This window comes from Lepisosteus oculatus, chromosome 10 (genome assembly GCF_040954835.1).
Source record: "Lepisosteus oculatus isolate fLepOcu1 chromosome 10, fLepOcu1.hap2, whole genome shotgun sequence".
NCBI lineage: Eukaryota > Metazoa > Chordata > Actinopteri > Semionotiformes > Lepisosteidae > Lepisosteus > Lepisosteus oculatus.
The window spans coordinates 42,983,902-43,008,853 of NC_090705.1; the positions used below are offsets into that span (position 1 = coordinate 42,983,902).

The following is a 24,952-nucleotide window of genomic DNA, read 5'->3' on the forward strand; positions in this document are numbered from 1 at the left end:
AACGTTCATTTGAAGCACGCGCTCTTTGTGAATCTTTCTCTTTTCCTTAGTGCATATGTAAATAAATAAAATGATTGTTCAAAGCAAAACGTTTCATTGCAGTTGATCTGCAACAAAACACTTCCTTATTTGAACTCACGGGGGTACTGTTGCATGTTTTTTCATCGTCCCTTTAACCTGAAGCCAGGTAAGTTCTGGAGTGAAAGGCTTGATGATATCTGCATAGTCACACAACCTCCTAGAAATACAAATGGGTCAAAAACAGGTGTACAGAAGTATTAGAGGTGGGAATTGTATCCAACATTTTTCTCCACACTAAATATTTGGATTGTCAAAAAAAACGGCATTTCAGGAATTGTTAGAGAAAACATGGGTTTTCGACAAAACCAATACAACAGACCATTTTGTAGTCAACATCAGACGGTTCAGAAACAAACAACACAAAACACGTGAAAAGGGCAACAGACATGAAATGCGTTTTCACAGGAGCAGGTAAGGATCACACAGAAACCAGATGAACCGCGACCATGCAGCCCGGAGACCAGGCCCAGAGCTCTCGCGTAGTTTGGAGCCCGGGTGGGTGGGGACAGTGAAGCAAGCTTGCCTGAATTTCGCACAACAGACGAGATGAAAGCGGTTATATCGGAGCAATAAGCACGTACGAAAGACCAAAAAAAAAACGCCGACCTTGGTAAATACCTGATGCATGAATGCTATTTTTTTTTATTTTGTTCACACGCACTACTGCTCCGTACCCTGCAGGAGTGGTCGTTAGATGCGGGTTGTAGAAACGCTGGGAAAAGTAACGTTTTGTATTGCTGCAATTATCGCCTGCTTGAAGAAAATGCTGTAACAATTCAGCTGCAGTGTGATAAGGGGGAGATCCTGTAATAGTGAAATACTAGGTAAGAACAGCTTGTCTGCGCTTTGCCTACATACAAACGTGCTTTGTCTTGTACTGTTTTGCTTTGTCGGTAAGTTTTCGCACGCTTTTTTTAGCAGGTTTTAAGCAGTATTTTGAGAAATAATAACCGAAGGTTAACGTGTTAAGTAGTTGTGACGACGTATCGTTGGTGAGGTAAAGTTGGCTTGACGTTTGATATGTATTTTTTGTTGAACTCTTTTTTTTGGTTTGCGGTGTGGTTTATATATTTTCAAACTTGCGTCCCTGCAGTTGTTCATATCTGCAGTTTAGGAACTGTGTGTCCATCGTGCTGAAAACGGCGTTTGCCAGAGCTGTGTGAGGCACGGTGCTGCCACATTGCACAGCCGGCTGGCGTCGTCACTTACCGGTGCTTTAAATGCAAATATACATTTACCTCCTCATTGCTTGAAACGGATTGTTTCATTCATGCTGACGAGAGTTATGTTTAATTTGGATGTTTGGTGTAGTTTTTCGTTGCAGAGCTTTGAACCGAGGTGTCAATGATACGTTGTGTCACTGACTTGTTGCTGTTTGGTCGTTTTCTGATTCCTGATGAAGTAGGCGTAAATTAATACTGCGGCGTGATGTCGGTAAGGCTTATATAGCCTGCTGAAGATTGCATTTTATCTCTATAGTACCTGTTCATTTTATTTATCGTGAAAAGGGCAGCACCATTCTTTTGGGGTACAAGATTATGGGTCATGTGTCTATAGTTTATAAACTGCTGTTGATTTTGTGATCGCTTTACATCTGATGGATTTGCTTGAAGATACATGGGATCTATTTATGAAATCTGAGCTACCGTAATTAATCTCCCGTTTCTAGACAATTATTAAGTATGACTCCCACAGAATTAAGTTTTCTGTGATCTGTGAAGCAGTGAAGTACTATCTTCTGGCACATTACAGTTTATTAATGAATGGGTCTGAAATGATAGCCCTTCAATCAAATAGTTCAACTTATTTTTACGGTTCGTGTCCAGACAATGCTAGTTGCAGTTGACCTTTACAGGAAAAGCAATATAACAAGTCTTGGAAATGGGCAAAAAAAAGTTTTAAAATAATCCTGAAGGGGGTATTCTTTGTAAAATTCCCCTTTTCGGAAGAGGTTTCTAGTTGGAGAGACTTTTGATCTTGGATAGCCAGTGTATGTCTTGACATGGATGGAGCAGATAGTTCCCTATACTGTATGTCAAAGAACATTTTATAAACTCCATTGTGTAAAAAGACAGGTAGGTGATTACCTTGGCTCTTGTGTTCCCTCCTCTTTTTTTAGGAAATTCATAGTTTCCCGATTCTAAATAAATTGATTTGATCCGCGTAAGGTTAAATCGGTGAAATATTTTAGGGACTTAATCCTCCAAGTGAATTGGCATAGAAATTGAGGTTCCCTTGCATGTAGTTCTGTTTTCATCAGCTGTAACTGAGACTCTGAGAGGAAGCAGAATGCTCTGTACTGGAATGCAGGTTCTTGTTTTAATCCAGTTCCAGATTAGCAAAGAGTTTTGTTTGATCAACAGATATTCTAAATGATACTACAGTAGCAAAATGTGAAGCTCAAAGTATAGCAGACACTAGCCCATCCTTATTTGTCCAGATCCTCGCGTGTGAAAGTACCATTAGAAGGCTGTGAGGAAATGTATGTGAACATAACAGATCTCTGTTTTTGTGCTCCTTTTCATCTAATTTTAACTGCGGGGGTTGTATATACGCCTTTACAACTCCATGTTTTGTCTCTGGTGTGTTTAGTTTTAAACATTTTGTTCCTTCTTCCTACCTTGTTGGCATATAACTCAGTTTTCGTTTTCCAGGTGGAACAGAAAGATTGTTTTATAGAAGGAACACGTGTTTCCAGCCTGTTTCCTGGCTGATCCGTCCCGTCCTGCGCTTTCACGTTCTTGGGGGTCTCCTGGGCCCAGCTGGCTGGGGGCATAATCTGCCCCGCAGTCTGGATCTGATCATAGCAGTTAAACTGAGAAGAGGCAGTCTGCTCCATCAGGCCCGTTTCATCACATCTCGTTTGCAAGCATTCTGATGTTCAGTGTGTCAGGATGGCAGACGGTTCATCGTCGCCGCTCTGACAGTGTAGCCAGAGAGAGGCAGTGTAATAATTAACATTGTAGAAACCTAATTCTATCAAACATTCTATGTTTGTGTATTCAGCTCAGTTTAAGGGTTTTAAAATGGTGTGAAAGGCCCACACTGGCCAGAAAGGAAACATGAAATTCACATACAACTGTAGATTGATTTTTTTTTTCTGTTTTTCTTTTATTGATCTGCATTGGTAGAGCACTTTAAAGCAGAAATGATAAACATGGTTAATTTAATGTCTACAGGAGGAGAGAAGGAGTGCATTTGTGTTATGTAGTGGAGTATTTTGACCAACTATGTAGAAGTTGGAGCTTAATCTGTTTGGCAGTTATTGGGACATCTGCCCACCACCTGTTTCTCTGTCTTACTAAGCGATACAGAGGAGGAATTATTTCCTTATTTTGTGGGTTGAGATTAGGATAATCATTTCCCCCCTTGATTATCTAAATTGGATCCACTATCATCAATATTGCTTACCAAATGAAACAGTCTGTCAGTTCAAACATCCGTACAGTGCTTAGTCGAAGGGCTGAGATCAATGCTGTCCTTTCAGAAATACCTGCTCAGCCATTTTTCTGCCAGTACTACAATAAAGATCTTCGAACTGTGGAGTACTATATCGAATAATAAATAAAATAAAACAATATTTAGCTTTGTTGGTAAGTTTATATTTTGCCTAGTATGCATCTTCTAAATTGCTAGTTGGAAATTGTTACACTAGTGCACGAGGATGGCGTTTTTGCCAAAAATAATAAAATGTATATGATATATGTATGTTATGTAATTGTCTAACATTTTTGAATAATAGGAAGTTGTAAAAACTTGGTATAAGGTTTGTATACCATTGCTTGCAAGTAAAAGGATGAATAGAGCCATCTTGAAAATGGCTTCATTTGGGCTTAAATCTAATAAGACTCTAGTGGTGATTTAGGTTTATATACTTTCTGGAAGAAAAGGCATTTGTCTAGTTCACTTGTATGTGTTAGAATGAATGTAACATTTTATTACCAGATTTGGACATTTAATGTATTGTGCTTAGTAAGTTGACCTCTTCTCATTTGCAAGCTTTGTGATCTTATACTGTATACATTGTGTGATCAGCTGTATTTGGAACTGAAGTTGCTTCCTCTTGCATGTGAGAAGATCTTCTCAGTAGATCAGGTCCGGTTTCAGGCTGGGTGAAAAGAGAAAATCAAAAAGCAAATCAGTACACAGTCTGATGCTGTCCAGGTATTTTAAATCAGTGACAAGAATTCATTACTATTTCCAGGGAAGGAGAAAAATATCTGCAAAACTTATAACTATTTCATTAAGATATTGACTGTATTGCTAAAACAAATCACAAGAGAACTGTCGAAAAAAAAACGATAGGGAGAAAAACAATCTATTCAGATCAAATCGCAAAAAGCTCAATAGATGATGTTTGCAGATTATCCGTATTAGGTTATACATTAGAAGCAACGGCCACTGGAGGCTGTTAAGGCGTCTATTTATAACTTCACACCACGGGTGGTGATTAGTAAATAGGATTATTGGTGGTGGTGAAGTCCACATTCTCACCCGGGGTGTAATTAGTCATGTTTGGGGCTTCCACACAGTCGGTGGTCGGGAGGTGGATAGCAGTCTGGGGAGGAGTGCTTTGGTTATAAAACTAACAAGATCTCTGCAATAAAGCCTCCTACACGTGTAACTCCTGTACATCATGTGTTTTTAATGTGCTCAGATCTCCGTGATGGGTTCTAGCTCAGGTGGTGGGGGAAGTCCAGGGTGGGTTAAAGCCATCTTTGTCATCCCTTGTGAGTCCTCTTATATTGCAATGTGTTCAACTGATCTAGGATACTCCCTTGCTCTTTTTGTTTCCAACAGCCACCTACAGCCTTTTCCAGTATGGTCACATTAAATTGGGTGCCTGAGCTTGGCTAAGGTGCCTGTGCTCTGAAGTTACCATCTGTGGGATTATGGCCAAACGCCTCTACGTCTGTGGTTACTCTTTAAAATGAGCAGCAACGTGCATCTAAAAACATTGCTGTTTTGTTAACAGCATTTCTGTTTCTTTTAATTGCTTATTTTTTAGATAATCCTGCTGCAGTGGCCTTGAAGTGAAGCAAGGCTTTAAAGATCTGCCCGCGAAATTCTGAAACTGGATTAGCTGTCTAACGTTTGTCAGTATTGTTTATATGTACAGTGATGTGAAACAGAAATTACATCCTCTTAAGATTCTGTGGTTTTATATTTTAAGACGTTCACTATATGACCTTCACCAAGTCCTCACAACAGATAAATCTAACCTCATGTGACGGATAACGCACACAAATTTTACTTTGTCATTATTTATTGAACAAAGAAATCAGCCAATATTCAGTAGTGTTACGGGAAAAAGTAAGTGCGCCGCATGATTCATAACGTGTAACCCCCTTTAGCAACATATCGTCTGGTAGGAATTCTGCCCAAGTATTCTGCACAGTACTTTAAAGTGAATGGAGTAATTAACTGTCATAACCATGCAGTTGTGTTCTTTATACACTTTGGTACACTTAAGGTAATAGGAATATTAGGTGAACTCCCACAACTCCCAGGTGAGTTACGAGCTCATTCTGGACAGCATGGGGACCCTCTGGTCACCTGAGAACTGCGCTTTGCTGCTGTTTTCCAGAACAACGCTCTTGCTCATCACATGGCGATCCTTCAGCTCCCTTACTGGCAGCAGGGCCACGCTGTTCTGACAGAAGACAGATGCGCTCCGCCACACCATCGCTCTGGTGCCCGTGAAGGCAGCTTGATGAGCAGCACTGTTGGGGCTGGTGGGCAGGGAAGGAGCTCTGCTTCAGTCTCGGAGGACCCAGTGTAATTATTTCCCTATGCAAAAACTAGAAATATTCCAAACCCCACGATCTAGAGCTTAGCCAATGTGCAAATTCAATACTAAAGAAGTAAAAAAAAATACTTAGCCCATGAACTCCCTTTGCTGGTCCTGGAGAACCACAGTCCAGCAGGCCTTATACTTAACCCTTCAGATCATCAGTGTGTGAAAACTAATCATTTTGATTGGTTTGTCCCAGGTGATCGTTTGGTTCAGTTTAGTCAGCATTAGAGAGGTGTGGTCACAGGGGGTTGATAATTTAATGTCAAATGGTTTCTTAACTAAGCAAATCGCTTCTTGTGTGGTCAAAACGAAATTGTCCCAAGTGTTAGAAATTGATGATTTAATGTTAATATAACCCTCAGATTTAGCGTCTTCCTTCTTGTATCAATAGCTGATTGATTTCTGACCGGAGAGTCTCTGTTTGCAATGGGTAGGAGAGCCAGATGACTGCCTGGGAGAGGGACATGAGCTTCAGTACTTGAACCAGCCTGCGTTGCTCAGCTCCGAGGCGAGGCGCGGGGATCTCTGATCGAACCTGACAGGAAACAATTGCGGCAGAAATTAAAATAACATTATGGGGGACACTTAATGAGAAAGTGATGAGCTTGGCAATAAAATGCGTTGAATTGGACAGCATATAAAGTACCTCGTCATAACGAATGACTTTCTTGCTGAGAAATGATTCGATGAGGCTCAGCGCGCCGTGGCGAAGACCGGACTAGCTGGGATGTGAGCGGAATAGCGTGCAGCCAGATTTTCAGCCTGATTAATATGCATTAAAATTTCAAGCTCTCTAATGTGTTGCACATTTATGGAGTGCTAATCATCTGCGGAGGATTCCCAAAGTGCACCGTATCCTAGCTGGAGCCCTGAGCTCCGTACTGGAGTGCAGGGAGGGCGGCTGCAGCGCGGCACTCCGTCACCAGAGGGCGTCGCACCCGGAGGAAAACCTGCGTTCTGCCAGCAGCTCCCAGCAGCCTCAGCCACAGCAGCTCGTGTCCCTGCTGGGAGCTTGAGAGCGTGAGCCAGACGTGCCTGAATTTGCACTGTGCTTCCTACCTCCAGTCAGACAGCAGCGCATATGCAACACACGCCCTCCGTAAAGAAAGATCTGATACAGCCATCCCATCGTTTTATGAACATCTAGTTTGTGAGTTTGGGCTGTGACAAAGCATGCATTTTCATTCCTATTTTTCATAGTTGTGAAGAGAGTTTCCCTGCTGTTAAGGTGCATGCTTTGTAGCCGAACTGAAGATGCCTTCCTTACGGCCGGACCTCCCACCATACAGGTCCTCAGTATGTGTGCGTTCCTAGCGGTTAACAAGATAAAAAACCCTGTACGGGGGCAAATAGGGTGATTGTAAAGCAACAACAGTGCTCTTGGTCTTAGTCTGATGATTCAGGGTGCTGTTAGGGTAAAAGCAAGTAATGCTGGGGGATTTTCTAAACCTTCCGAACGAATTCGGAGGTTCAACACGTTAAGGAAGGAGAATTTCATTTTCCTTTTTCCCTCTTAACGGACGTTTTTTGAGGAAGGGATTCCGTTTGTAAGTCAAGGGAGAGGTGTGATGAGACGGTTACCCCAGTGGGGCAGCTGAAATCCAGGGAGGATGGGAAAGGCCAGGTGTCGGTCCAGGGTGCCTAATGTGTGCTTTACATCACGCCGCCTTTTTAAACAACTCTCACGTCAGCTCAATTAATATTATTTCTCTGCCTCATAGGTATTTCAGTATTATTGATGCTCTAAAGTGAGTATAAAACACAGCTTGTTATTTCTTACACATCAGAATGGTAAGTGCCTGACTGAAGGTATAGTGTGGTGTTTAAACCCTAACGATATCCTGTGTACTGCTGATGCTTTGTCAAGTCCCCAGAAGAGGTGAAACAGCTGATGTATGCACACATAGGCTCATTTCATTTGTTACTTTAAAAACAAACATTTTCCACTGTTTCTTTTTGATGTATGTTTATTTGTATTCATATGGCTTGGTTAGCTCAAATCGTTAAAATCTTGGCATTAAGGCTGCAAAACATTTTTAGGCTGTTGAGCACTGTTAATTTATTTAATAGCCACTAGGTGGCAATATATTTAGCACATTCTGTTTTTTCTCTGAACAGCTACAGTACATCTAAGGTTATACAGAAGGGTAGTTAGAAATAAAACAATAATTAGATGTTATCTTGAAAGCAAACATTATACACCTTAATGTTATTTAATTTTGACTGCCTATATATATATATTTATGTAGTGATACACAATTTGGAATTTGGAACAATTGGACATCTTGCAAAAATAGTCCTACAGTAAGTACTGAGATGCGCAGTAGTATTTAATGGAAACCTCTGCTTACAGACTGTTTGCAGTTAATGCTGTACATGCCTTGGGCAATCTGTCTTATAACGTCAGTAACTTGTCTTACGTATTTGCCAGCATACATACTCGTCTCTCGGTCTGTGTGATTGCAGTCACCCTTTCTCTTCTGTGCAGCTCGTTTCATGTCATGTGGACTGAAGGCCAGTGAAAAATTTCATTTAAATGTTCATTTAAAATAAATGGCTCTTCTTCTCATGAGGAGTAGTTAAATACATTAATTTCTCCAAATGCAATGTCATTTATTGTCATATGACAGGATGCATCCTATGATAATGCATAACTCATTCAAAATGGGGATTCAAAATGGGCTCTTGTGAAGAAATCTTAATTTTCAGTATTTTCCCTTTGTGTAGGGACATTATTCTGTTGAAAACATATCTTATCAACCACAATTTTTCTTTTTGAGAGCATTACAGAAGGTTAGGAACAGAAATTGGAAACAGTACAGAAAAGATCATATTCTTTTGGGAAATGTACTTTGAATGTACTCTGTGTATTTTGTGTGCTCCCCAGCGAGATGATTCCAAACATTCACATATTTAAGTGTACTGTAGGCAAGCACCACTTTGTACTGTTACTCTGTCCTAGATTATATTTTAGATTTTATTTTATTTAACATTCTTCTCAAGTGCGCTTTTTGGTCAACTATTTTGCTTTAGTACCCAGTCATGGCATTTTACTCCCTTAAAGAAACAGAATCTGGTTGTGAAGCCAGTTACCTCACTTGGTTCTCCTGTCCTGGGTCTTGTTCATGTTGCCTGCAGTCTTCAGTTTGTGAGGGCGAATGTACAGTACACTGTGTTACAAGGAGGAAGAGTAAAATACTGGTAGAAACTGGCACCCATGTTTTGCAAAAATATTTTATTTACATTTCTTTTCTTTCTAAGATTTCACAGATATTCACAGGAGTCCAAGTAATTTTGAATGCTAATTTGTCTGTGTAGATGTTTAGATGTATAGTCTTCAGAATTTCAGGAACACTATCACATGGTGGCAGTGCTTTGTGAAAGCAGCTCTCTTCATCTGGCAATCAAGATATTTTTGCACTGGGCTTTTGGGTTTAACAGTGTAGCCTTTGAACGTATTAAGTAATGTCATTTTTTCAGCTTTGTAACTGATGTATGATCTTCAGTGTTTGATTGCTTTACAGTGCGTAATAAATTATTGAAGAACCTTTTGCTTTTTATTCAATAACATGGCGCTGTGATAGTGCCACAGTTTGTAAGCTTATCTTACCGATGCATTAGCAACTCAAGTAAAGTCAAGTAAAGTGCCTTAGAAATCTGATGACATCTGGCCTTTTTTATTATTTTATTTGACCACTTTTATTTTGATCACTTTACTCTCAAGAAGTTCTCACATTTTGAGACGTAGTACAATTGTGCATACACACCTTTTTCTAGGGTGAAATGAAATCCTTTTTACTGTGGAAGAAAGCAGTAGGTGATGAGCACTAGGTGTATGAAAAATTAAAAAGCACAGGTTTTTTTGTTTTGGAATATCATGTTCCTTTTCAATAAAGTCGGCTTTGTTGCCTGACCTTTTGTCTTTTCAGTGTCCGTTGAACCATGAACACAATTAAACGAAAAGTAAAATAACTGCAACATGAAGGCTGGGTATTTCCTAAGGTAAAGCTCTCAGGTGTGGTACTCTGAATCAATTTGTGGTTGTGAGGTTTCTTTTTGCTGTAGAATTTATTTGTTTTTGTGTTCTCTAAAGGCATTTACTTTAGTCAGCACTCTTTTTCGTTATTTATAGTCAATGTAGCAGACTGCAGAAAAATTGTGAGAATGGTATAGAGCAGGAGACCTGACTTTAGACTGGTGGGTGGAACTCAAGGGAGGAAAAATTAATACTGGTGGATTGTTAATTGCAGCTTACTTAAATTTACATACTGCAACTTTCAAATTATCTAAACATTTCAGTCCTTTGCTAATTTTAGCGAGCATCTTTTGTCATTGATTTTTGTGTGTTTAAGATTTGGAAGTAAGAAAAACATCACTAAATATATTCATATCCAACAGTAGTGGGACAGCAAAGTCAAAAGTGATATTTTTACTTTATGGTTTATTTACTTAAATTATTTTAGTTTCAGTTATGTTTTGTTTCATGCAAAAATAAAAAGATGTATGTTCTGCTTATCTTATTAATATCATGAACACCAAAACAAATTGCTTGGCTGTAAAGAAAAAGTTTTGAATTTGCGGTCCCATCATTTTTTGAGGGCTGTGTATCTCCACTTAAAAATTTGGAAGAGTTGGAGAAGAGCTTCTTAATACTTGTGATACTTGTTTAAGTGTGTGTGTGCCTGGCTGCATCAGTGTGCACTACCTGCAGAAGAGGATTGTAGGTTAATTCCACAGTAAAAGTTAGGAAAATTACTTTTCGGCTTTTGACACCTGAAAAAGGCTCAACAGTTTCTTTCTGCGTTTCACAGAGGGGTTAACCTTTATTTGTTCCTTCAGTGTGTAAATAATTCCTCTGTTACGTAATATGGTTCAAAATCAGCCTTTTCAATTACAATACTTAAAAAAAATGGAATATTTACATTGTTTTCCGTTTCTCTTAGGGGGGAAAAAAAGCTGCATTTTATTTTGGAGAAACACAAGGTAAGATTTAGAGACAGTTTCTACACTGTTGGGCAATTCTTAAACGACAAAAGACATTAGTAAAACCTCAACATACTATACATTTGTAGTCGATTCTTAAAGGAGTATTATACTTCTTTAGGTAGATCCCGCAAATTCTGTAACCCTGTGTGTCAGTGTGATGTACAGTTATGGTAGTGACCTTTCCTGTTACGTTTGTGTACATCCGTACTGCAGTCAGTGAGCCACTCCCAGCCTGGGTGTGACACTTACAATATCTTCTTTGCTCATCACAGAATTCTTACAATGATATACTATTTATGAGATAAAACATTTTTCACTCTAGGATACATCTGGTTTGGAAAAGCATGTTTGTCTTGTTTAATGCCGTGATGAATGTTTTACATGGATCTTAGGTGCAGGCACACCTTCTAGTGACTAGCATTGTTCAAGTACCTCCTCAACCATGTCTTTAATGATACTACAGCAGCTCTCTTCCATAAGCTAGGACTTTGCCTCAGGAAACATCAAGGAACTGATGTCTCCAATCCCCTCAGGCTGTAGCAGATCTCATCACAGGATATGGGCTGTTCTTCACTTTTGTTAGCAAGTTTGTGATGACTTGGTTAGCAATACCTGCCCCAGAAGCAGTTGCTTATCAAAGGACATTTGATTTAGCAGAGGAATCCACACATCTCCCTTCATTTTTTTATGATTTGTCATCTGTTTAGCAATCTGTGCTGCCATTAAAGGCATGGGGGTATAAGAGATCTGTCAGGAATGACCCACTCAGACTGAATTCACTCTTTCTAAAGTATAAATTTAACCACCGCTAATTCCAGTGGTGCAGAATATATTACATGGCATGATGGACATATTTCTTTGTGAACTGGGTTCACGTGTAACATCTTTTTGCACAAATTATTAGGAAGAGACTGAAAGTTCCACATATTCTCCTTGAGTCAATATTTTTGTACATTTGTGTAGTGATGTTGATTTATTCAAGAACATACGATTGTATTCCAGTTAATTATTGCATGGTAGAAAAGAAGGTCAGGCAATACTGGGCTTAAAACTTCAAAAGACGTTTTTGTATCATTGCTGTTGTGACTCTTCTAGAATATTGAATGCTGTTCAGAAGGTCATGAAGATGATCATGAAACAGAGGTTTTAGATCATAATCTGCTATAATCTCGGTACATCGGAGTTTACTCTGTGCATTTTCTAACCACTTTACCTGAATCGGTTTTAAAAAAAATAAGGTAATATGTTGTTGAAAGGAGCTGAGATGTCAACTAGGTGACATATAGAGAAAAAATCTTTAATTTACAAAATAAAATGATAAAATAATACCAGTCGTGTCCCGTAATGAAAATCTGCACTGTAGCTGCCTTCCTTCTTAAAGAGGCTTCTGAGGGGTAAAATTACTGTCAAGAAATCTGGATCTGTGATGGATTCTTAGACCCCTGCCAGGGTTGTAGTTTGGGTCACTGGAGCGCAGAGAATTAACAGAGTCGCAGCAGCTAGAGCTTTATAGTTCATTCTGGAAGGGAAGAATTGTTTCACTTTCCTGTGTGCAGATTTATCCGTCTTAATGTTTCAATAAATCAGTTTTCCCAATGAAGTGCTTTTTAAAAAAATATATAAACTCTAACAATTTAAGCTTACCTTCATGTATTTATCAACCAAAAAGCTATAGTGTTTTTCTTAGTTTTTTTGCGCCCTACATCTGTTCACATGTGATAAAGGTGTTAATCTAAATGCTAATGAGCTCGCTTCTAAAGCATTCAAACGGTGAACTTAAATATAAAATATACTGTGATTGTGCCACGTGTGCTGTCAGTCAGAGTGATTAATTAAAGGTACTTAAGAACCGAGCTGTTCCGATGCGATATTTAATCACTAGCTAATGTTCTTTGTTTATTGTGACACAGCTGCTGAGTGGTTTTATCCTTGTTTACTGTAACAGATTTCCATGCCTCTCCACATGAAAAAGGAATTGGGCTTTGAATATTTAACATTTTCGCATAAAATTACATTGCGAAATTAAAAATAAATTAAATTAAAGAGGCTGCTTTTTGCCGTTCAAAGACCCCGTTCTGAACGTATGTTGCCAAGTCACAGGGTTCAGCAGCCCTGCTGCCAGGCTCTCGGGTGGACCTAGCGGCTCCTCTCGCAGAGCCGGGAGAGAGACGGACGCCGTCGTGTGGGCTGTAACCTGCCGGCTCCCGTTGGGTGGCGGCTGCAGCGAGAGGGCACTGTGGCCGGTCGGCCCACAAGTAAGCTGGCGGACTGAGACGAGGCAGCCGGGGCGCCAGGACTGCCGTGACCAGCGAGCACGATCTGAGCGCTGCAGGGGGAGGGGGAGGCAGAGAAGGATCTGGCAGTGCAGGCTGCGCCTGAGCGCTCTCCTTCACTCACCTTGGGTTTAGCGGAACCGAATCAGTCTGGTCCAGCTGTGCAGAGGGCTGGACTGGAGCCCAGCCGCTCGGAGCTGTGCAGCACAGCCTGCAGTAGATGCGTTGTGTGTGAACAGGCTCCGGGAGCTTGCAGGCTGCACACAAATGGGCAGATGCTCTTGATTAACATGCTGCTCTGGTGAGTATTTTTATTTGTAGTTCGTCGCACGTGTGGCTATGGGTGTGTGCGTTTTTCATTTCACCTTAAAATTGCTTTTTTAAAAAATGTGTTTCCAGAAGTAGACTTCATTTTGCAGTGTTCCCTCTGTAAACTGACGGCACCTCTTGCTTGCCATGTTAAAGTCTGAAGACCGTTTTCCTCATTTTAATGCTTTTGCGGTTTTGGCACTTAAATTTGTTTATGCTTTGTTAGTCTGGGTAAGTTTGGTATCATTGTGGACATTCTAATAGGTTGTGATATTGTGTGTTTTTCTCCAGACAAAACTCTCTGATTGGCAGAGAAATGAAGATTTCAAGATTTAAATAAGACTCAGTATGGGTCCTAAATAGTCCTGTAAATAGTAATGATATATTTGGATCAATAAGGTTTGCTAAATAAAATAATTCAGAGAAGGTGTGCTTTTATACAATATATTGAAATATAAGCAGTACCCCTTTCTCACAAATCAGTTTTTTCCCCCTGAGTAGAATATGAATGTCGGAAATATTCCCAGTGTCACAGAGGAGATGTCTCAAACCTTTGTATCTGAAAGAGTTGCATCAGTCTTACAACTGAAATTAATCTCTCAGATTGGTTTTAGAGAGATGCAATTTCAAAGAAAGCATGCAAACAGATAGTACAATATACTAAAACAAAATATTTTTTTCCAACGTATCTCATTTTCCCCAGGACTACGTGCACAGACGCAAACCATTATGCTTGTTTTTCACACCCATATGATCAATTTAAAGAACAAAAAAAGTTGTTGTTTTTTAGTTGATGAACCTGTTAATATTTTTTTGTTTTTCAAAGAAAGCACTCTCCTATGTACTCTGACCATATATAAAGTCTGCATTTCCACAGAGAGGTTTGTACTCGGTAGCGTTAGGATTCCCTGCAGAGCAGGGCGGACCACACAACACTTTCCTATGCAGTGCATCTCATTCCACCTCAAGCTCATTGGATTTGAATTTGTATTCTGGCTCAGCTTGGGGATTCCCAGGCCTTTACCAGGCTGGCCCTGAATGTGGCTCCAAAACATCAGAGTGGCGATTGCATTTTTAAAGATTCTGATTAATGTGAATCAGATCGTGCTGAATAACAAGCTGGGTTGGTTCTTGCCTTTGATAAATAATATTGTCTTCCATGCGTTGTGTTCTGTAGATTCAATTTATCTGCTATCTCCAAACAGTTTCAGCATTCATTTGTGCGTTAATTATCCGTGACATCTTAGAAAGGCATTTGCAACAACTTAGATGGCATGCTGATTCTGTTACTGTTGGAAACCTCTTTGCTTGTTCAGGAAATTAAGATGATTAATTAAGTCATTGCTAAAATGAGAGGCTGCTCAGAGTGTAGATTTGTTCAAAGGTGCCTTTTAACGTAGAAGATGTGGCCAAGACGCAGGCCATTCTGCCACCTTTTCATTACCAAGGATCTAACACCTTTACACCCTTTGTTGAATGTATTTTAACAGATACTTTTTCACCTTTTCCTTTTCTTTTTTTGTGATTGTTGTTATAGTTATTTGCAGTGTTGCGTCCTTCACATATAGAGCACCAAAAGAAACATCACTAATAAATTCACAAGGTTGTCCAAAAAATGAGAATCTTTTTTTTTTTTCTAGAAACATTTTGTTGCACAGACATAAGGTAGATGAACACACGAAGCTCAGAAATGTTTGTTTCCAGCTCGGCTGGGGTTGATGAACAGAGCCCCTGTAGTCACGAGCTAGTGCTGTCTGTGGCTGCCACTGGAAGCGATCCCAGCTGCACGTCTGCAGTTCATACTTTGCACCAGGTTGAAGATTAAGGGGGGAAAAATGAGTGGACAGTCGTGTGAAGCAGGGAAAAACTCCAGTAACCCCTTTATTTATCGACGGTCAACAATCGTGTTCTGTTTCTTTGGTTAATTGTTCTTCTCAAGGAGATGCCTGCTGAATCGGTCTCTCAAAGAGTTTTAGCTGCTCGGGGTGTCTTTCTAAATCTGTTCTCCGTTCTGTGCGACAGGCCTGGCGATCGGCTGAAAGGATGAGCGTGCCGCCCCTGGAGCTGTCCGCCAGCTGGCTGTGATGCGCGGGCCGGGCTGCAGGATGAACGTGGCGGCGGTGCTGAACGGGCTGCTGGTGTCGGTCCTGGCGGCGGTGCTGTGGAAGTACGCCAGGCTGCGAGAGCACGCGGCCGTGGTGGAGGAGGAGCTGCAGCTGAGCCGCCAGTCCCAGGAGCTCTCCCAGGCCCGGATCGACTACCACGCGGCGCTGCGGGCCCTGCAGGAGGACGGCACCCGCATGGTGTGCTCGGGCAAGATGCACACCGACCGTCTGTGCCGCTTCGACTACCTCTGCTACTCCACGGAGGCGGAGGAGTTCGTCTTCTTCCACAGTAACGCCTCCGTTATGCTTCCAAACCTGGGCTCAAGGAGGTTCCAGCCTGCCCTCCTGGACCTCTCTTCTGTGGAAGATCACAACACCCAGTATTTTAACTTCCTTGAGCTGCCAGCAGCTGCCCTCAAGTTCATGCCCAAGCCGGTGTTTGTTCCTGACGTGGCGCTAATCCTGAACCGCTTCAACCCGGACAACTTGATGCACATCTTCCACGACGACCTGCTTCCCATCTTCTACACCATGAGTCAGTACTCCGATCTGGACGATGAAGCCCGTTTAGTTTTCATGGAGGGCTGGAATGAAGGAACGCATTTTGACCTGTACCGGCTGCTGAGCAATAAGCAGCCTCTTCTGAAGGAGCAACTGAAGAACTTCGGCAAACTCCTGTGCTTCACTAAGTCCTATGTAGGATTGTCAAAAATAACCACCTGGTACCAGTATGGCTTTGTTCAACCTCAGGGCCCCAAAGCAAATATATTAGTGTCAGGAACAGAGATCCGACAGTTCACCAGGTTTTTTATGGATAAACTCAACATTACTAGGGAAGAAGTCTCTGAAAATGAGGAGTACATTGTGGTGTTTAGCCGTACCATCAATAGACTTATCATTAATGAGGCAGAACTCATTTTAACTTTTGCCCAGGAGTTTCAAATGAAGACGATCGTAGTGTCTTTAGACGAGCACTCCTTTGCAGATATAGTGCAGATAATTAGTCGAGCATCCATGCTTATCAGTATTCATGGTGCCCAACTAGTGACCTCGCTCTTTCTGCCCCGCGGCGCTGTAGTGGTCGAGCTCTTCCCTTACGCTGTGAACCCAGAGCACTACACGCCCTATAAAACTCTAGCATCCTTGCCAGGCATGGATCTTCAGTATGTGGCCTGGCAGAACACCAAAGAAGAGAATTCAGTTGCTTTTCCAGACAGGCCGTGGGACCAAGGTGGCATAGCTCACCTGGAACAAGAAGAGCAGGAGCGCATCCTGAAAAGCAAGGAAGTGCCTCGCCACCTGTGCTGCCGCAACCCGGAGTGGCTGTTCCGAATATACCAGGACACGAAGGTGGACATCCCTTCGCTCCTGGAAGTCCTAAGGCAGACCGTCAAGTCTAAACCTGCTCTGAAGAAAGCGAAGCCAGCCAGCACTGTTCATCCTGGTAGAGTGAGGGAACCCCGGTGTCAGGCATCTGTTCAAGGATCCAACGAGGCCAAGCTGACGGTGTCCTGGCAGATTCCCTGGAATCTCAAATACCTGAAGGTCAGGGAGGTCCAATACGAAGTGTGGATACAGGAGCAAGGGGAAAACACGTATATGCCTTACATTCTTCCACACCAGAATTATACATTTTCCGAGAACATAAAGCCTTTTACCACATATTTAGTGTGGATACGCTGCATTTTCAACAAAACTCTTTTAGGCCCATTTGCAGATGTCTTGGCATGTAGAACCTGATGTGAGTTTACAGAGGTTGACGAGAGGAAAGTGCCCGCCTCTTCCTGACAATCAGCGATGCCGGCAGAAAACGGCCCATTATGAAGTTGGAGATGCTGCCATCTGATTTTGTTGTCCTGGTTTAGCTGGCTCAAAACATGTTTCCTTGTTCCCAAGAAATAATTTCTTGTTGTTGTGATAGTGACATTTTTATGCCCAAAATGCTGTGTAATTCAGTTCTATTTTCTAGGGCTTGGTTCAGTGGAATGAAACCAAAATGAGGAGGAACAATTTAAAGGGAAGAGAAAAGTATATAGTTAAGTTCATGCTGAATATATAGTAGATGCTACACTTGAAGACACCGTTCATTGCAGTAGACTCTTTTAAAAGTGCTAACAAATCTAAGGTTCTCCTTAATTAATATTAAATATTTTACAAGGAATTAATTTATTAAAAATGTATGTGTATATGACTCCATAATGTTTAGTTTAATTACTAACTGTTCTAGATACTAAATAAGTTATTTTTTAAAGGTGCATTGTGTCAATGTAATGCATTTTCCTGTAAATCAGTTTTAATGTGGTCAAAGTACAACATATTTTCTGTGTTGTGTGATTTATTATATCTGTATTATAGTATGAAATTTCCATTAATGATCACCGTGCAAGTGTATACTAAGCTTTGGAACCAGTAATTTTTAGAAACTGCTGTATCATAGTTTTGTTAATCATATTTCCTTCATTCCTTCAGACAGGTACATATGTAACATTTTATAGTACTTCAAAAGACATAGCCAAAACCATGATGGAAAACCAAAGTGTGTATTAAAACTACTGTTGATTATACTGTTCAAACATCACCTCTGTGTTTTTAACTCAAATTGCTCTTTGTGTCTTTACCCTCTCTAAGCTGTTGTCATTGTTTAATCTTATTTGCACTAGGTTCTTGATTGTGGTCTTCTAAAGAAATGTGATTTTTTTTAAATTAAAGGTTGTATTACGAAAATAGATCTAAAGAAAGTTTCTTGTTCTTAAAAGGTTATGCTTAAAGATTTGGAACAGTTAAATCTCATTAGTGCTTGAAGATGGACACGAAGTCACTGGAGATCCCTTTCTGTCACAGTATCGTCAGAGTAGCGTTTCCTGAAAAGAGAAGAGGAGGCAGGAATGGAACAGAAAGGTCAGTAAGAGTTTCATAACTCACATTTGTCTCCATGGAGTAAGAAAAAGAAAAGTAATCAGAAAAATGCTTAATTGTGACTGATAATTTTTCGTTTCTATCGCTGTTCTGGGTGCTAAAGGAAACTGAATGTTTGTTTTGCCTCTCAAATACATACGCAGACCAGTAAAGCTGACCAGTAAAGGAAGCTGCTGACATATCACTAGAGCAGGAACTCCTGTCACGCTTCCTAATGTACAATAAGATGTCACACATGGAAGTGTGGGAACCAGAATTTAAATGCTTGTAAACAACAATAATGTATGTTGTTAGAATCTTTTCACCAGTGAATGTTGGCTTAAAACAACCAGCAATTGTACGAACCCCCACCACAGTTTTACTGAGCTCTGATATGTCACAGTTACAGGAGGGTGTGTCCAGAGGGAGTATGTGGATGATAGAGGGAGCTCAACATGGAAACGAACCACCGCATTGCTGTTACAGGGGCTGTAGTCCTCAAAACATCCGTGACGTACAGGATTTTTTAACGTTTTAAAATGTCTGTGGCAGGTAGTACTGGTATTTTTGTCAGTTGAAAGATTGGTGGATTCTGCACCTGTTCATCGTAAGTGTCGACGTGTACTGGCATGCTCTATGAGGTGTATCGAGTCATTTCTGTGCGTCCTGTAAGATTGTCTTCAGTCTGAGTAATGTTGAATTTTAATGTTTACCTATGAATTGAAGGCCGATGGAGGTTTTTTCTTCATTAATCAAACGGATTGGAAACAGTTTTAGTCTGGAAGAACAGGGCTCAAAAGACATTTGCCCTTAATTACAGGTTAAGTAATATGATCTGCAAGGAGACCTTATGCAAACAGTTGCAAATGTATTTTCTTTAGTACCAGTGTGAACGCTCACATAGTGTTTGCAGTACAAGGAGAAGGAGGCTAAATAAACATCAGATACTTGCTGAAGTATCGTTCTGCATGTAAGTGCAGCCTTATTTTGAAATCAGAATATTTAATTCCCATAGTTCGCATCCTTACAAGAGAGATTTTATCTTTTTTTATTATTTTTGAATTGAGTTATTCATTGGAATCTCCATGCACACATTAGGTTTTTGTGATACAATCATTATAGCTACTTAAAATTACATTCATTTGTAATTCCCCAAACCAAGCTCAGAGGAGTGCTATCATAATGCGTGCATTTCTAATTTGGAAAATGGCAAAGATTTAATATGCCCTACATTACAGTGCAGATGATGAAATTCTTGAAGCTTTATGTGGTTTACATTTACTGCAGGATGACCTAATTCTGAGGGTTTTCTCAAGTCTTGTTTTCATGTGCCTTGCTTCATTTTCAGTGCATTAAATGCCTTCCTAGACGATATGCAGTTTAGCAGTAGATACTGTATTAATGTGGGTTATTCTTTGTGAATAAGTACAAGAAGATGCCTACAGTTCTCCATACGTGGAGTAATAATGCTGTGCTGGCGTCCATTTCAAAGCGTGATGGATTGTTTTGATTCCCTGGACTGTGAAGAACTTGTACTGGACTTCAGTTGAGTTACTCGGGAGCAGCAGAATTTCTCATTACTTGGTGAAGATGCATATGATGTCTTGTTTTATCTGTTATTTCACTGTTTTCTGTTAATCATTATTGCCAAAACACCACACACAGAAGTAATATATTCCAACTAATCATATGACTAATTAGAAAAATGCTTCTGTGTGAATCCAAACTATATACCTCCTAGCCCTTAATTCCCATTTAACTGCTGGTTTCTACATTACAACAATTTTCTATAATGTGTTTTTTCAGAAGCACAGCTATTGCGTTAGAGCAGAGATGGCTGTACTTCCAAGAGGCTCAACCAGAGGCGTGTTCCAGGTCTCTCCGAGCAGGCTGGCAAGTTCGCGCCTGGCTCGATTCCCCAGACTGCTGTCAGGCTGGGATCGGTCAGTTAGAGCTGGGCTGTGTCTGGTTGCCGAAATCATTGCAACGTCCCCCAGTGCGCTTAGGCTTCAGGATGACATCCGAGAGGCTCAGAAGCTCCTGTACACGTCTGGGTGTGTGAGAGGATGTGGCTCAATGAGCTGGCAGGTTGGAGGAGCGTTACTGTGTTGTATTCCCCTGTCTGGGCATAGTTGTGATCACTGTCAGCCAAAAGGTAAAGAGACAATTAGCGGGTCTAAATTGGGTGGGTGTATAATTGGGAAATAATTGGCGATTCTGAAGAGAAGGATTCTGTGGATTATGGAAGGCACCAATATGAAAAATACATTTGGACGAAGATAAGCTCGATGGGGTTTTACTGAAGGGAGATAAAGAGGAGTGATCTTAGCCAGTCCATCCCTGGGCGCACATACACACAAGCACAGAGGGGCAAATTACAGTTCCCAGTCAACCAGCACGTCTTTGGGTTGTGGACTGAATGTGAAGCCCTAGAGGAAACTCTGGACACTGGGAGAATGAGCAAACTGGCCCAAGCACTGAAAATCAAAGGTTGAAGGTACTGATGTTCATGCAAGTTTAATAATGTGAAAATGTTTGGCTTTTTAAATAAAACAGCTTTATAGCAAAATGTCACTGGAAAGCCTACAAATAGCAAATATTGGAAAAAGGTTATTACGTTAAAGATAATATACACGTGTTAGTTATTTATATATCTTGATTATATGGTCAGCATAAGAGATTGAGGTTGTTTTATATTATTCATTTTCTTGGAAAGGTCACTACATAACACAAACATTTTTTAATTGGATTTAATTTTTTTTGTTTTCACTTCAGGTATGATTTTCATAGTTATTTCTTGTACAATACAGTGTAACGCTGCTGTACTGTAAACACCTAAGACACAGGGCAGGAAAGTTTTCACACATAAAACATTGTTGGTTTCTCTTTTGAGCTTGGAAAAAACAAACCGTAAATAGAAGTGTACATACAATACAAGCATGTTGTCATGAATTATGCATGCATGGAACATAACATTTTTTTAAAACTTACTATTTATCTGGAATTCTGTGGGCTTTTTGAAAGTTTTAGCTTTTCAATTAAACATGATACTCTTTCTTGGCAAAGCTGCACAGTTACGTTAATGGTATTCTTGTGCTTACAGTGATGGAGAATTCTGTATCTTCCTACTTCAGTGCATTTCTTCTTCAGGGAAAATGTCTGATATAGATTAGTTTTAGGGTAAAGCAATACAGTTTTACAAATCTGTAGATGTCTTAATTAAACCTTGCCTTGATTTAAAAAAAAAAAGGTAAACCCACATTCACAATATCGGAAACACAATTTTGGGTGTCCTTCTTCCAGTCTTAATTTATTGTTTCTAGGCAATTTAATACTGAATTTCTCAGTCCTCATGTGCATTCATAATTGAATCAGGAATTAAATTTTAGATTTGGGTTGATATGTTCTTTACAAATTTCCTTTCCATTCAATCAGAATATCTTATCTACGAGGCAACTGCTCTGTTATGTCCATTAGGTATCAAACTTATTATTTAAACTTATTAAAGTACTTACATCAGTGATGTATAAACGTTCTTATACATTACTTACACACCTCCATGAGTAATGTAATATGTATTTTGATGACTGTTCTATAAATGGTCATTTCAAAACGGTAAAAAAAAGCAAACTTGAGGTTAAACAGGAGCTTGCAGCCCTGAAGATTAAAAAGGTTGGAAAGAATTCTCAGTTTCAAACATCTTGCCCCGGCGTCCCTCAGTCCCCACAGGCTCGTCAGTCCTTGCTCAGAGGGCTGTTTTCTGCAAGGTTAGCTCTGAAGATGGGATCCTGGCTGACAGCCCCAGCTGGGCTTGAACCACAGTAATTAATGGGATGTCTCTTCCCATGCGGAAATGGTGCCGGAGCCATGTCAGCTCCTTTTCCCTGGAGCCGCCGGGCCTGCGACACGCGTGACGACAGCGAGTGCCCGTCTTCCCCGTCCTCTTGCAGCCTCAACACGCCGGCCGCGCGCCCTCACTTACCACAGGAGACCCCTTTCCTTTCAGCGCACGCTGGGAACACAAGCCTTTGGTTCCAGAAGTGCCCCTGAACGCTTTTCCCGCACGTGATATACGAGTAAATTTGACCTGAAGTGAATTTCAGCATTTACTGAAACAGGATTGGAGACATCACTAAAATGAAGATCTGGTTTGCACGTATGCAGTGGTACAATTTCTATATAAGTAAAAAAACAGAAAACCGTGAGACACAGAACTAACAACATTCAAAAAAAGGTTTAAAGTCAGCTGCAAGTAGCAATAATATGGCAAAATTGCAGGGTTTTGGATGTCCCGTAATGTCAAATAACACCACTGAAAAATGTCCTGGGAAATTAGTGTCAGTAAATTGCCAAACAAATTCATCAAGTCAGACTTTGTCAAGAGACAGCATTCATGTCCTCTAAGGCAATTCCTCCACTCAGCATTCATTGATTTAAACACACCACTAGACAACCCAGGGTATGAGTGTTTCATCTGACAAACTCTATAGAGGGAATATGAAAACCTATCTTTATGAAATCCCAGTAACAAGCAAATCCTTTCCACTACATGAGAGAATTTATTTTCTGTCAATACGATTTAAATCATGGAACTAGTTTAGCTGAATTATTTGTGCTTTAACTGGCACATGAGGGCTCCTGAAACCCCTTGAATTGCTGACACAGACACTCACTCTGTCTTCATGGTGTACTTGTCTGTATTACATTTCAGTCGTATTTTTTTAGCCACTGCCTGAGATTTTTTAGGCAATCCTTTACATGTGCCATAAAAAGGGATGCCTTTAACTACAATTAAAAAATGAATCCAGAAATCTATTGTTGGATTTATTGCCTTATACAAGCATGTTTTTAGACTATCTCAGGTAATAAAGCATCAAGGAAGTTTTCATTTTATGTAACAATTTTATTTTTCTATTTCACAGTTATATCTGGGTTCTATGTTTTGAAAGCACATTTTGTGAGCAGAACAGTTTAAAAGAACGTTTGATTCAGAAACTAAAAATCTTCAGTGTAATGAGGGAACCATGTTTTTAATTTGAATTTGCTGGAAGTTCAATTTTTGTGATAAAAACATCCATCTATTTTCTAACCACTTCTTCCACCCATCAAGCACTGGGTGTGTCCTGTCCTCTGCCCGGGACGGGCCAGCGTCTGTCACAGGGCAAACACAGACTCTCACTCTTACCAGGGCCAGCAAGTTGTATGTGTTTTTCAAGGCAGGCTGGTCGTTCATTTTAGGCTAGTTCTGCACATCCTACTTTTAGCTCCAGTAGTTCTCCGTCTGCATCAATGGAATCATCTCCCCCCTCTAACCCTGCTCTGCAGGAGTCCGAATGTCATCCCTGCCCCCCCTTTCCTTGATCTAATTATAGCCACTCTCGTGTGTTCTGGTTAAGCGCCTTGTCATTGATCTGCCTGCTTCACAGCTCCCTGGCTCCATTAACAAGCTGATGCCCTGCTTCCACCTTTTCTCTGTCCTGCGCAGTCACTCCAGTCGTGCTGGGCCTGTTCAAAGAAGTAGGGTGAAACCCTCAGGTCGTGGCAACCTTTGCGAATGTCAGCAAATTTCTGCCCGTTATCCCTACACCTCAGGCACCTCATAGCGTGCAGTGCCAATGTCAATGCTGTTTCAGTGCAGTCGGTCGTGCTTCTGACTGCTGCACCAGCCCCAAGCTTTCCAGCTCTTGTAGAGGAACTCAGCTGGATCTTTCTTCACCTCCCCTTCACCAATGCCACCCCCCTCCCTCCCCCAGCTAGAGCTCTTTTGCCCTTGGCTGGGTTTTCTCGGATGTGTGAGTGGCCTTCAGCACAGAGGAAACAGCTTTCCTGGTCTGGGTCTCAGTTCTAACCGCTTTGGAGCCTTCAGGCAAGCTTGGCTGCTTTCAGACGATCCTCACAACCTCTTTCCACTCGTAGTCAACACGAGTCCTTAAACCTCTTCTGCTACGCACATCGTTCGGGGAGGTCCAAGGAGTGGTGCTTCATCTCCATCTTTATCTGGGTCTGACTGAATAAAAGCTCACTTTCTCCTACCTGCTGTATGTAGAAATGTCTCACTTCCTGCTTGCTGACTTGCACTTTTCATTTTCACGCCCTCAGCTCCTGGCTGTGCCCTTGCAACTGCTCCCTGGCTCATGATGAGAGGCAGGACAGGTCACCCTTCTCCTCCGCCAGGTGAGTTACCCCAGTGAAGCTCTCCGTTTCCATCACACCTCTTCTCCGTCTCCAACAGAGCTACTGAAAAGAGAGAATGGGACTATTGTTTACACAAACCTGATCAAATAATGACAGTTTGTCCTATTAGACTATTAAAGAAGAAATTAAAGAATTTAATTTACATTTGGGGGCCATAGCATGTGCTCATGCAAAGATGTCATTACTGCAGGCTGTGATCGCTAGGGGAGAGGCTGCAACAGATTCCCATTTCGATCAGTGGTAGGAAATGAAATTTTCACATCAGTCCTTCACAGGTGATCTTTGGAAACAAGTGCCAAAGATGTCTTCAT

At 40.9% G+C, this 24,952-nt stretch overlaps 1 protein-coding gene across 5 annotated transcripts; it reads left to right on the top strand.

The window, feature by feature from the left end:
- Nucleotides 1-344: 344 nt before the first annotated feature.
- pomgnt2 (protein O-linked mannose N-acetylglucosaminyltransferase 2 (beta 1,4-)) lies at nt 345-18,277 on the top strand. 5 transcript variants are annotated; one of them, XM_015356808.2, is made up of 2 exons: nt 345-492; nt 15,469-18,277. In XM_015356808.2, the coding sequence occupies exon 2, from the start codon at nt 15,531-15,533 to the stop codon at nt 17,289-17,291; it is 1,761 nt and encodes a 586-aa protein (XP_015212294.1). In that variant the 5' UTR covers nt 345-492; nt 15,469-15,530; the 3' UTR covers nt 17,292-18,277. The 5 variants fall into 5 exon arrangements, with proteins under 5 accessions (XP_015212294.1, XP_006635585.1, XP_069051358.1 ...); XM_006635522.3 differs by lacking the exon at nt 345-492 and adding an exon at nt 545-905; XM_069195257.1 differs by lacking the exon at nt 345-492 and adding an exon at nt 545-691.
- The last annotated feature ends 6,675 nt before the right edge of the window (nt 18,278-24,952 follow it).

Excerpts from the sequence above, each read along its gene's own strand:
- pomgnt2 (XM_015356808.2), top strand. The coding sequence starts at position 15,531 with ATGCGCGGGCCGGGCTGCAGGATGAACGTGGCGGCGGTGCTGAACGGG.